Source organism: Vidua chalybeata, chromosome 1 (assembly GCF_026979565.1).
Source record: "Vidua chalybeata isolate OUT-0048 chromosome 1, bVidCha1 merged haplotype, whole genome shotgun sequence".
NCBI classification, from domain to species: Eukaryota; Metazoa; Chordata; class Aves; order Passeriformes; family Viduidae; genus Vidua; species Vidua chalybeata.
This window is the reverse complement of record NC_071530.1, coordinates 32,545,140-32,557,964: the sequence shown is the minus strand read 5'-3', so window position 1 is coordinate 32,557,964 and position 12,825 is coordinate 32,545,140. Positions and strand designations below refer to the sequence as shown.

Sequence of the window (12,825 nt, the reverse complement as noted above, 5' to 3'; positions counted from 1 at the left end):
GGTGACTGACACTGAGGAAATCCAGACTGAAATACTGCACAGACAAAAACTGGTTTTCTGCAGCATCAGTAACATTTAAGTGCTAGTTACAAATGTTTTCATGATCATATGTTAGCTCAGTTTTCTGAAAACAGGAAGAGCCTTTTGTTTTCCCACTCTATACAGTTTTTATGCTCTGACAAAATCACTCCTACATTGAATCACTAGGATAAAAATCACATACTTTCCAGTTAATCAAAGTATGATATTACAGTAGGAATGCTGTTAACTTACATGGCACTGTAGTTCCAAATCTAGTAGGATTCAGCACAATAAACCTGTTCTTCAAACTCCTTCGCCCCACTCCTTGTGCTCCAATCAACACCAGGGTTTTCCTCTGAAAAGGAGGCATTTTGGCTACTTCCTCATATATCTGGATTTCATGGCGATCAAATTCTACATTGAGAAATGTACAAAGAACTTTAATACACACTCAGGGCTGAAGAAAAAAAAATTAAGTAGTCCTGCTATTTTTCAAGAGACCCCATGTGAATATAAACAGAACTCAGAGGGCAGTAATAGGGCAGATATAAGACTTCTAGCTTTAAGTTGGTTTGGTAATAAAATAATTATTCCTCCATGCACAGCATAAGGTCAGGTTCTCTCTTTTACTTCCAAGGAGAAAGTCTGTGTTTGATCAGAAGGGGAAAACTGTGACTAACAATTAGTGAACTTAGAATCAAGGGATGGTTGAGGTTGGAAGGTAACTCTGGAAGGCATCTGGTGCACCCCAATGTCCAGGACCACATTCAGACACTTGTTGAATATCTCCAAGGAGAACAACTCCACAGCCTCTGTGGACAACCTGTGCCAGTGCTCAGTCACCCTCACAGTGGAAAAGGTGTTTTCTGATGTTCAGAGCCTGTTGGCTCTTGCCCTGTCACTGGGCTACTCTGCAAAAGGCCCACCCAGCTCCATCCTGTTTGCACCCTCCTTTCAGCTATTTGTACACATTGGTGAAACCTGCCCTGAGTCTCCTCTTCTCCAGATTGAACATTCCCAGCAGTCTCAACTTTTTCTCATGGGTGAGATGCTCCAGTCCCTTCAACACCTTTGTATGTCCACATCTCTCCTGCTCTGGGGAGGTGCCCAGTACTCTTAGGTGTGGCCTCACCAATACTGAACAGAAGCGAAAAATCATATGCCCTCAGCCCCCTGACAACAAACATTTCACTTTTTTTTCCTTAACACCCAGTTTTTCTCTGATTTCCACCCACCAAATGATGTGCTCAGCACAGCCATGTCTGCACTTGTCACTATTGCTTTTAAACCATAAAAACTATCTGATCTATCAAACTTACAATCAAATATTTTACTGCAAATCTTTAGCTTTGGATACGCTACAATCTGCAAGTTTTGACGCCTAAGGAACTTTGATTTTCATGTAATATTAAGAGATACCTGCATTTCTTGTAGTGAGATACATCATCTTTTTCTTTTTTTTGCTGCTTATTGTTCCACAGAAAGGCCCTAAAAATAAAAAAACTAGATGAACTCACAATTTCTGTTAATTTCCAAAGCTTATTTACATGAATATATGAAATTTTTTATAAAGACTATTCTAGAATTGTATATATCTTAGGGCAAGAAATTATATCTATTTACAAACCCATCAAATGGTACAGGAAGAGCAGAGAGAAAAAAATTCTTTTTCTAGAAAACAAAGCATCTGAAAAATTCCTGTGTAGCTTATTAACTTTCAGTGCATACTATACAAAAAAAAAAATTAAAGTGCACGCTGCCTGTCCCACCTCATTCAGCTTTTCATCACCAGGTGGCAAAACTGATTCATGTATCTTTGAACACTAAACAGAGACTTCACCCTCATTTCACAATAATCTGTGTAATCTCACACAGAAGTTTTTCTATTATTTATGAAGGCAGGAAAAGCAAAACAAATTGAATCAGAGCAAAATCTACTCCTGAAATTCACTAAATCTCACCTGAGTTGTCCCAGTCCCTCCTAACAAAAGCCTTTCTCTTCTCTTCCAGGAACTGGCTAGGAATTAGACCTGCACTTCCTCCTTCTTTGACATGACTAGCCTGGGAAAAAAAAAAATATTATATTTAACTTGCAAGAAGCATTTTTATCATCAACATGGTGTTGACTGACTTCCTTACTACCAGTTTCTCAGTGGTGAGTGTTGATACATTTACTACTGAGATTTAAAAATTCAGAGTCAGATGTAAATATTAAAATTTATCTTTACAGGAATAGTGTCTTGCTACTGAGTATTAAAATTCACAAAACTTAAGTACAATAGATGCAAGTTTCATTACTGGTTCCCATTACATTAGTAAGCTTCTCCAGCCATAAACTTTGGCATAAAATTCCCAAGTGGAATTCTCTGGCTCCAGACACTAAAGTCTCAGGTGACAAAGCTCACAATTTTCTAGTATACAGTATACTTATTTTGTATTCTTGAGCTGCTCCAAACAGGTTTCAGTGCAGTTTATTAACTGTCATTTCCCAGTGAATGCCAGTAACACATCTCTAATCATGCCTTCAAGCTTTTTGCACTAAGCAACTACAGATTTAGGATCTTAGTAACTTAAGCATTCCCAGTAATGAATTGGCTAAAATTATCTATAAAATAATTTCATGGCAAGCTCAATTCTCAGCAAGCTTAACACACACAAACACAGTTATGAAGTGTTTAATTCTCTATAAATATTTTGCTTGCAATAAATCCTTCTTTTGGTAACAGGAGATGCTTGCTTTTCAACTTGTATGCTTTTATCTATGACTAACTGATTCTTTACAGTATGAAGTTTTCATTAACAGTCTAGTATTTCTAGAAAGCATGAGGAAAAACTAAACTTCTTTTTCCTGGGGCATGATCTGCATAGCAATACACTATACTGATTGAACACATTTCAATTTTGCCAGATTGAGTGTTGAAGATTTATTTCTCCTGGACTCCCACAAGTTACAACTGGAGAGTGTGAAAGGCAATAGCAAAGTCAGCATGGGAGCTAAACAACAAACTACTCCAGAGTTTTGGAGTGTCTACTTCTGAAACTAATTAAGTTGGCAGCAATAAATTTTCAGCCTTTCCTCACACTTCTTATTGTCTTTCTTTCTGTTATTACTGTCACCGAGAAGCAACAAAATTCAGCAGCTGCTTAGGTATATTGGAATATTTCTGTTTCTTTTAAAGAAGTCATATATCTTCTTCTCAGGTAGTGTCTGGCTCTCTTCTGTTTGTTACCTTGCAGGGTGAGCAATGTGGGGGTCAAAAGGGAAGCTAATAATGCTATACTCTTTGCCAGTTTTGAGGATCTCAGTTGAGGAAAGGGTCTTAAATCTTCACTTGTCCCATTTTCAGAGGCACTGATAATATTTAATTCGGTGCATGGAGTCTTGGAAAAAATAAACATAGCATAAGCACTGGATTACATTTCTACTGAAGGATTGAATGTAGAAATACCACCTTAAACCAGGATGAACTGTTAATATTTGACATAGTGCCAAACACTGTGACTATGAGCATGCATGATACACAGCTCACAGACACTGACCACCACTGTAGAAATAAAACATACAGTCTCTCCAAACAGCTATTCTCACCCCCTTCAAATATACAAGATTAATTTCTCTCTCTGCACTCTGAGCACTCAGGAACAGGTCCACTTCTTCCACAGTTGCTGTCAGAGAAGGCTTACCACAATTATAGTCAGCCTAAGACATTTTTCTAGAAATTGTCCACCTTAAATTGATTTGGGAATGTCCAGGCTTATGATACAAGAACGAAGACAAATAAACACAACTAACAGTAAAATGAGTGCTACATATACAATTTAAAACATTCCTTTTCCTTTAGTATTTTAACTTCATATCTTTATATTAGCTTGAGATTGGATTGCAGTGTAAATATTCTTTTCATGTATCTACTGTTAAATGAAGTAGATCATAATTTAAAGAGTTTATTATTAAGGCAACTACTGATGCTTTTCAGTTTTTTATTTTACTTATTTTAATCTTTTTACCAACCTGCCACCAATTTGGATCTTCCCGGTTTACAATCTGAAGAATTTCTCCTTTAGAAAATTTCAAACCTGCTTCTTTGCATGGGATGAGGTTGTCATTATATGGATTATAATCAAAATGACACTTCACAAAAACCTGAAATGTGTAAAAAGTAACAAAGCTTAAGCATTATAAAATACATTCTGACTCATCTATCTGTCAATCTGAAGTAATGTCTTTACCTGCAGCATAAAAACCTTGACACGATCCAAGCTGCATTTGGTACGTAAAATACAATCTAGGGGGAAAAAGTTATTCACCAACTGGGACAGAATAACCAATGGTGCAAATCTTGGCTGAAGTAGCTTCATGATAGAAATAAAAAAATCTGTTCCATTTAGACATGATATTACAAAATGCTCATTTTTGCATTTCAGTGTATACAAGTCAATTAGAATTCTGACTTTTAATTACTTAAAAATACAAAAAAAAAATCTTGGAATGTGAGCACTGTATTTAAGGCTTGTAGAATCTTAAGAATTATTTTTGCCATGAACTCAATGTTTTAAAAGTAACAGGAGATGCAGTTGATTAAGACTCAAATTTGATGCAGGGGAAGAAAGAGTAGGTTGCATGACTGAACTGAAAATATCTTTGACTCTTTATACCAGGCTGGGGAGCAAAGGGAGCCCTGCACCTGCCTCAGTAGAGCACATTCCCTCCACCTCTACTCAGTGGAAGCACAGCCTGTTATAGTCACAGGCATTAAGACACACTACCTGAAGGAGCATCTTACAGGGTGTTTCAAAGGCACTGATTTAGCTTAGGAAGTCACTTCTGCCATGGAGAAATTGACAGCCTACAGCAGCAACAAAAGGATAAAGAACAGCCACCATCCAAGTTCCCACTGAAGTCAGCGAGTTCCAGCTCGTCTGTTGAATTAAATATCTTTCTGAAATCTGTTAAACTGATTATTTTGACACTAACCATGTTATAAACAAATACACACACTTCACTGCATGAAGTGTGACTATGGTCATCAGAGGTCACTTAAGGTCAAAGAAATGTGCTTTATATGTAGCATACAAATGCCTAACAATTTTAGACACTAATTCAGGTTTTTTAGGCAGGCATATTAGGTGAATAAACCCATTTCTAAAATGTAATTAAAGGTAAATACAGGCATCTACATTTTACTCTTCCTACTAGCATTATTTTCTCAAAATAATCAAAATATATCTAATCCAGAATCTTAGAGAATCTTACACAATAAAGTACTAAGCAGAAGTTCTTTTGACAGAATCATCAGAAATGTGCTACTGACCTGTTGAGGAATGACAGTGTCTCTGTAGCTGGGGAGAATTTTCAAAGTGACACTTCCACTGATGTTTTTCAGCAGTTCTTGCAATTCTTTTGGATTGTTTCCAACCTCGTGGCCATTCACCTCTTTAATAATGTCACCTACATGCAGAAGACCTTGCCGATCTATCATTCCTCCATGAAGAATTCGGGCTATTACCAGGTCGTTGTTCTCCACTCTGAACGTGACTCCCTGGAAGAGATACATGACACCCAGTTTACCACTGTTTGAATTTCAGCTTCATTTTACCATTATTTCAAGCACAAATACACAGCTGTGGGATATTCCACCCACTCCAATGAACATAGACAGTTACAGCTACTGCAGTGTTAGAGCTCCTGATACAGAAAAGCATCAGGAGACACAGAAGGGCTTTCACACAAGGTTTTCATATGACTGAAAAATTACTGTTGTTCTTGATTGCATGCAATCCTATCATCTCATATCAAGACGTTGTGTTAGTCAGTTATGCCAGCAGTCATTCAGCCCAGTGACTGCCTAATCACTATCCCATTACTTCTCAGAGAGAATGGGATAGAGTACATGAAAGTGTCTTCCTATTTCAACCTCTCAATACTGAGCTTATCACCCATTAAATTACACAATAAAATGAAAATAATTAAAACATAATGCAAGAAATCAGGTATGTGCAAACATTTTCACTAGTATTTTAAAGACACGCTCACCCTCAATTACTTACCAGCGGCTCTCCTGCTCTTTTGTGAATTCCAAGGATACGAATAGCATCTACTGGAACAACCTGGTTGTTCACTGAAGAATTATTGACTTCTGGGCTAGAAGGAGGGGAATCATAACATTTTGAAGCTACAATATCATGTGCTTCCAAGAGTGACTGCAAAAGAACAGAAAAAAATATTTTTTAAAGTCATGAAATAACTGTTTGTGAAAGGATTTGGTGCTGAATAACCACTGAATCTGTCCTTTTGGGACCAGGTCATAATATTCTTACTTCACATGAAATAAAGCAAAAACAGACACATAAGTGCTTACATGAACTTATCTGATAAGCCTATTGCCTTGGCAAATATGCTATCTTGCAAATAAAAATGCTGCTTCTTAAGGAAATATAAGAGAAATGTAACTAAACTGGGGAGGAATGTGTGATGCTTCAAGGGAAGAAGACATAAAAAGGAGTACCTAAAATAGTCTTCCACCTAATGAGACAGTATCTGAGCAAATGGTTACAGTAAATTAACAACCCACTGCAAAAAATGAAGATAACTCATCATTAGATACTTGTGTTTAATGCAATAAAATTTTCCTCCACAGTAATTTGGATAATGACAAGTATGCAAGGATTTCTAGCTATCTGCAGAATGAGTGCTTCCTGTTTGAATCAAGCCATGGCAGAATTCTAGTAACAAATGAATTCAAGCTTAGAGTTTACTTTCTGGAAGAGAGGAGCTCAGACCTTAGAGTCAATGGTGTTTTCTCCAGTCCACACACATAAATACAAGGTAGAAGGAGGAGATCCAAATGCATATAATCATGTTTGGAAGACAATGTAATTTAGGCACGATTTTTTCATAAAAGATATCTTAGGATAAAGAAAAATGTATAAGACAATACATATAGGTAAACCAAAATCAAACTTGTGCATTAAGACAGTGGAGACTTTCAGACTTTCTGTCACCTTCTAGTGTAAGGTGTCTCTGCCCGTGGTGGGGGATCTGAAACAAGACGATCTTTAAGGTCCCTTCCAACCCAAACCATTCTGTGATTCTATGAGAGGAAAAGGGACACTTGATAGCCGTCATACCCAGTAGTCCAAGGTAAAGCATCCTACAGCACAGGGAGTCACACTGACAGATACACAGAGAGAAGCAGCAAGCAGAAGAAATGCCTACTGGGCCTCCAACTACACAGCTTTGTTTCCAACAGTGACCTGTCTTATAAAACAGGTTACTGACTGTGTCACAGAAGTAGCTAAAAAAAGAAGACACCATGGGACTATCACTGATACTGACATGCACATGCCAGAGGAAGACAGCAAACTACCAGAAGGCACAGCAGGCGAGCAGGTAAGAGCAATGATTTGCTATGCAGTCTGCTCCATCCTTTTGTAAGCCACCTCTAAGCTAAAGGCTGTGCAACCACATTAGGTTAATGCTAAGCTCAGCATGCAAGCCCTCAAAGTGTCACAAACCTGAACAGTCATTTTAATCTGCCCATTACACGATGAACCTGCTGATATTTCAACTTGAGGTTAGAAGGAAGTATTAATTCACTGATTTTGCCCCTTCCATTAAGACTGTAAAGACAGCTGCTTATTGTGGCTGCTCTGATACTGTGGACACAAACCAAATCAAATTAAATAGGAAAAACAATCATTTATTTAAATCAAGCAGCTGTCAGATGGTAGCAATTTCTAATTCTTCACTATCCAAGACACATCCAATCCAGAAACCAGGAGAATAGATCTCTCTGCCAATGTTTGCAAGCAACATATTTTTGGATCTTTCCACATTTCCAAAATGAAACTAATTTGCATCAGCTACACATTTTTAAAGATTAGCACTCATAAAACCAGGTAGATACAGTGGTATGAAACTTCCAGTTTTCTTCTGGTCACATGCTAGAATAAATTGTCCCTGAAGTTTCTGACCATAACCCACTATACTTCTCATAAAGCCTCACACAGCTGCCTGGACAGGTCTCTGCCCTTTAATGGTAATGCAATTTATAGATTATAATCTGATCCACAGTCCAAAAAAAAAAAAGCCTACTAAAATAACAGTCTGTGTCACCCTTTTCAAATTAACATGCTCCATAAAATTCTTCAGTTCTTAAATCTGATCCCATTTCACATTCTGATCCTTTTTAACCATTCAGTTTTATGGATAAGCTTGAATTCATACAACTGCTACTTAACCATCTCTCTATTAAAGGATCTTTTTCCTATTACTTACACAGTGCCTGAGTCACAGAAGGACTATCAGGGACTGCCCACAACTCTAAAGTGGTTTCTTTAAGGAAAGTATTTCATTGGTTTCCTGAAGGCACAGTTAAATTATTATTGTCCCACACATAATTCTCATTTCTGAAACTCAAGAATCTGTACCAGTTTTATGAGCCTGTTTCCAGCCAGCCAGGTCATGACCTACAATCCTGAAGAACACTTCAGCACAGGCACCTGGCAACGGGGCCTTGCGTCTTCACCACTGCCGGACTACTTGCCAACATTTGATGTCGCTAAGTTACTTTCTTATTTCGGGAAAGTGGCTGAGTGAACTGAGAAATACAGTTACATGAACTTCTCTTGTTTCTTTCTTGTGCTAGCAGAAAAAGTGATATCCTGTGCTCTTGCAACTCCAGAGCTCCACTGGAATCTGACCTTTCCATACTGGTGCTGGAACACTTATAAAACCACTGCCAAAGTCTGCAAAACAACATGGACTGATCAACAACCATAAAATGGTTCAAAGTTTCCTCCGTACAAAATTTCCTCCTGCAAACAGGATCAGCTTACTATCCAAGACTGGATAGCTGTAGAAAGGTTCTCATGGAAAAATGTCAATATTGTCAGAAAAATGCATTTAAAAGAACTGCTACAAATCACAAGAGGTAACACATGTCCTGTGGATACACAGTCCTGTAGCTGACAGTATGGTCTCTTTATGCAAGACACTGTCAAAAAACAATCCATAGACTTAGAAGATACTGATCTCTTTACAGTATTTTTTTTGTAGCTACATATATTTGACAAGTAAAAATTATTTTAAAACATAACTGAAAATTCAGTAAACAGAGAAACGTTAAACATGTAAGGCTCTCTACAGTGCTGAAGCCAAGTTCAAACTCAACATTTGTTTTTCATTAAAAAAATTCTCAACACAATCTAAACATGTTATGAAGCACTGCCCTAAATAATAGAATAACTGTTTCTCCAATTCTGATCCAAAAGAACAATTAAATTACTAACTGGGGGCTGTGGTGGGAGGGAATACACAAGAGTAGAATTACTCTATAGTCTTGAATTCAGGACTCCTTTCCTAACTTTAGGCCTAGAACTATCTAAAATATTTCCTTTCCTTTTTTATGCACTAAATGTGTGCTAGTCTTCCCTGATAATTTTGTTCAAATATTAGAACTTAATAAACAGACTAGAGACCCCTAATGTTCATGTGAAAATAACACATTTTAAAGGCTCTTCTGGAAAAGTGAGGAAATCATTTATGACCTTAGAAAAATCAGGAAGGCTGGTAAGAACATAGGAATATGTAGGGAAAAGAACCCTATATATTAATACTTGTCTAGGAGGCAATTTAAGATCACTTTTTCTAAATGAAACATTTTAAAGGTATGATCAGCCCTTACAAACCTAACTAGTAAGACAATACTGGCTGCTTTTCAGATTAAGTATTTTATTGCCAGCAGAATCTATTTAGGATGAATGGTTTGGCTAATTCTTGAAAGTTGAAAGTAACAGAACAAGCTCTTCCAAGAGGAAGTAGAGGTGATTCTTCTGCATTTTTAACTACTCCAACAGTGTGAAAATTTTAACTGCTGTTTCTTTCCTCAAGGAAACCTCTCTTACCACTCCTGTCTTCTGCTCTCCAGCTACTGTCTGGTAAGATTTGCTACAGCCTTTTCCATGTGCTGCATGTGCCAGCTGGCTCTCCAACACATACTGACCTACTGGCCAGCCATCAATACTGTGAAACTCATTAGAACTTTCACACTTTGACCTCTGAAAAGTTCAGTTAAAACTAAAAAGAGTAAAAAGAGGAAGGGATTAAAAAAAAGGAAATGAAAGGAGAAAGAAGAAAAGAGAGGGAATAATAATACAGCCAGGCATGCACCTGTATTCCAGAGTTAGTCCTTCCCAAATGCTCTTCTACAAAAATGCGTAGAAAAAAATGAAGTTCTGTAATTTGGTATTTCTAGCACTAAATGATACATTCAAACAAACTACTTGTATATCTTATGCCTTATATATCACATTTTATATTTGTATGCCAAGGCAGGTAATGCTGTGATAAAGTGGAACCATTCATTTGTAAAATACAGTCAGCCTCTAAACCAACTACACAGTAGTGTCCATGGAACTTTTTTAAAGAGTCAGCTTGAGTTGTTTGCACTTTTACTGAACTGGAAAAGGATGCAAATGACTTTTTCTATAAATGCAACTGACATTCATGCCAAATTTGGAATATGCCTACTTGCACCAAATGAGGCAGAAATTATAGCACTTATTTATTGAGTATTTAGGTAATTTTCTGTTTCCTTTTTGCAGGAGACATATAGCCTTAAAAAAAGGTACTATATCCACATTTTGGTCTGCAATTTGTCCTAGTTCTTCTAGAGTGTTCTTAACTACAATAAAAGTTAAATAAAAAATAGTACTTTGACCTCAGCTGATTTTGTTGCTTGCCTTCACATGGGTAATGGAAGTACAAAATCAAGGGCTGAAAATTCTCCCTAATTTTCGGCTTCAGAATTGAATCACAGAAGATATACTTTGAAGAAGTAAGTATATAGGTGCTTTTGCCCATGCGCAGCAGCCAAAACTGCTCATTGTTTCTGCAAATGAGAATGAATGCCTCACAACATTAGTGCCTCAGGCACAGAGAAAATAAATTTTAAAAATACAAATTAAACTTCTTCAGACTTTTTTTTTAAATTAATTCCAATTCTGACAGAGTGATGAATAGGCCAGTTGTCCAGGGAAGCATTTAACTATCTTAACTATCTATTTTCTCTTCCTTTCACACATTTTTGTCCTTTTTGTACAATCCAGGTTTTGGAGCAAACGAAGTTGCACGGTATTTGTCTTACATGCCCATGACTCACCCAACACTACAGGGAAAGAAGCAGCATATAAGCAATAATCATGACATGAATATTTAAACTAGGTTCCAAGGAAGAGTCAACAAACTGCAAAACAGTAAGTGTGATGCTGATACTAAACAAATCAGAAGTTTCCATAAAACCCAGAATGACTGGACAAAATTGATCATGGGAAAGCATCAACATGCTTAATAAAGAGAGTTATGCTTCTCAAATCTAGTCAGATTCCTTGGAAGAGTCACCAAGCATGGCAACAAGGCAGTTAGTTGTTAATATAGAACAACTTCCATAGCCCTTTGGTAGAAGTCTTTCAAAAAAAAAAACCAAAACTATAACAGGATAAGCAGTAAGGCTTTCAAGTGGAAGAAAATATTGGTTAGAAGACAGAAAAATTGGTACAGGAATATAGTATTTTTAGTTTTCAGAATTCATATCATCAGGTGATTTCCACAGGCATCTGGGCTCAGTTCTACACCTGCCAATATACTGACATGTCAGATAAATGACCTAGGAAATGGGGATGAGAAGTGAAATGACAGTTTGCTGATGTTGATGACTACTCAAGGACTGAAACAGCTGACTGTAACCTGCAGAGGCACCTCATGAGCAATAGACTGAGAACAAGGCAAATTAAATTCAACACAGACTGCAAGGAAAAACACAATCCTAGCTTAATATATTAACTGACAGACTCGGAAATGGTATCTCGAAGATGTAAATAATACAAAACCAAACTGAGCCTAACAAGCAATCCACCTCTACTCTCCCTGAGCCTAGAGGTACCTTTTCTTTACTGACAGGGTGGTCAAACACTGGAACAGGCTCCTAAAGAGGTGGTTGATACCCCATGTCTGTCAGTGTTTAACAGGCATTTGGGCAACACCCTTAATAACAGGCTTTAATTTTCAGTCAACTCTGAACTGGTAAGACAGCTCGAGTGGACGATCACTGTAGGTCCCTTCTAACTGAACTTTTCTGTTCTATTCATCAGCTGTTAAAGAGGTAAACCAAACACTAGGAACTTTTAGGCCATGAGTAGGAAATGCAATGGAAATTATGACACCACTTTAGAAATCCATGCTGTATACAGCTTTGCTTCCCTTCATTTTATTTATTTGACACAGAGAGACACAATGAGGTGTCTCAAACCACAAGTAACATGAAAAAGCTGATTAAGAAAAACTGTTCACTTTCTTCTTACACAAGTGAAATTGACAGGAGACAGACTCAAAACCAAAAGAGCACAGTCTCCACTCAGATGGGGGATGCCGTGAATGACAGATTTTCACATGGGTTGAAAAAAGAACTGAATAAGCTCATGGAAGAGAACCACAGGTGGATGACACTACCTCTCACTCAGAAGTCTGAGCAACAAATCACTAAATCTTCACAAAACATTTTGGAAGGTATCACTGACTTGTTCTAGCCTTACAGCCTTCACTACACACCTACGGCTGGGACAGGGAAGGAAAACAGAAGAGATGTTTGCTGAATGGACCTTTAACATGCAATCAGGAAGCAATCTGAGCAATACTGTAAAGATAGCATATATGCAGTTTCACGTCTGCTCCTTATATATCAAGCAACAAAAAAGGTACAAGAAAGAGCATAAATATTGACATTCCAGTTCACCAGCTATTCTGGA

The 12,825-nt window shown here is 37.4% G+C and overlaps 1 protein-coding gene across 4 annotated transcripts in view; it reads right to left on the bottom strand.

Annotated features, from left to right (window-relative positions):
• The window catches only part of PALS2 (protein associated with LIN7 2, MAGUK p55 family member), a 60,003-nt gene that overhangs the window by 12,138 nt on the left and 35,040 nt on the right, over nucleotides 1–12,825 (bottom strand). For all 4 annotated transcript variants that reach the window (XM_053941911.1, XM_053941903.1, XM_053941885.1 and 1 more), the window contains exons 4-9: nucleotides 6,070–6,222; nucleotides 5,334–5,561; nucleotides 4,034–4,165; nucleotides 1,983–2,082; nucleotides 1,441–1,509; nucleotides 274–435 (exon numbers count right to left, since the gene is read on the bottom strand). In XM_053941911.1, the coding sequence (XP_053797886.1) occupies nucleotides 274–435; nucleotides 1,441–1,509; nucleotides 1,983–2,082; nucleotides 4,034–4,165; nucleotides 5,334–5,561; nucleotides 6,070–6,222 (844 nt within the window). The remainder of the gene's footprint in view (nucleotides 1–273; nucleotides 436–1,440; nucleotides 1,510–1,982; nucleotides 2,083–4,033; nucleotides 4,166–5,333; nucleotides 5,562–6,069; nucleotides 6,223–12,825) is intronic.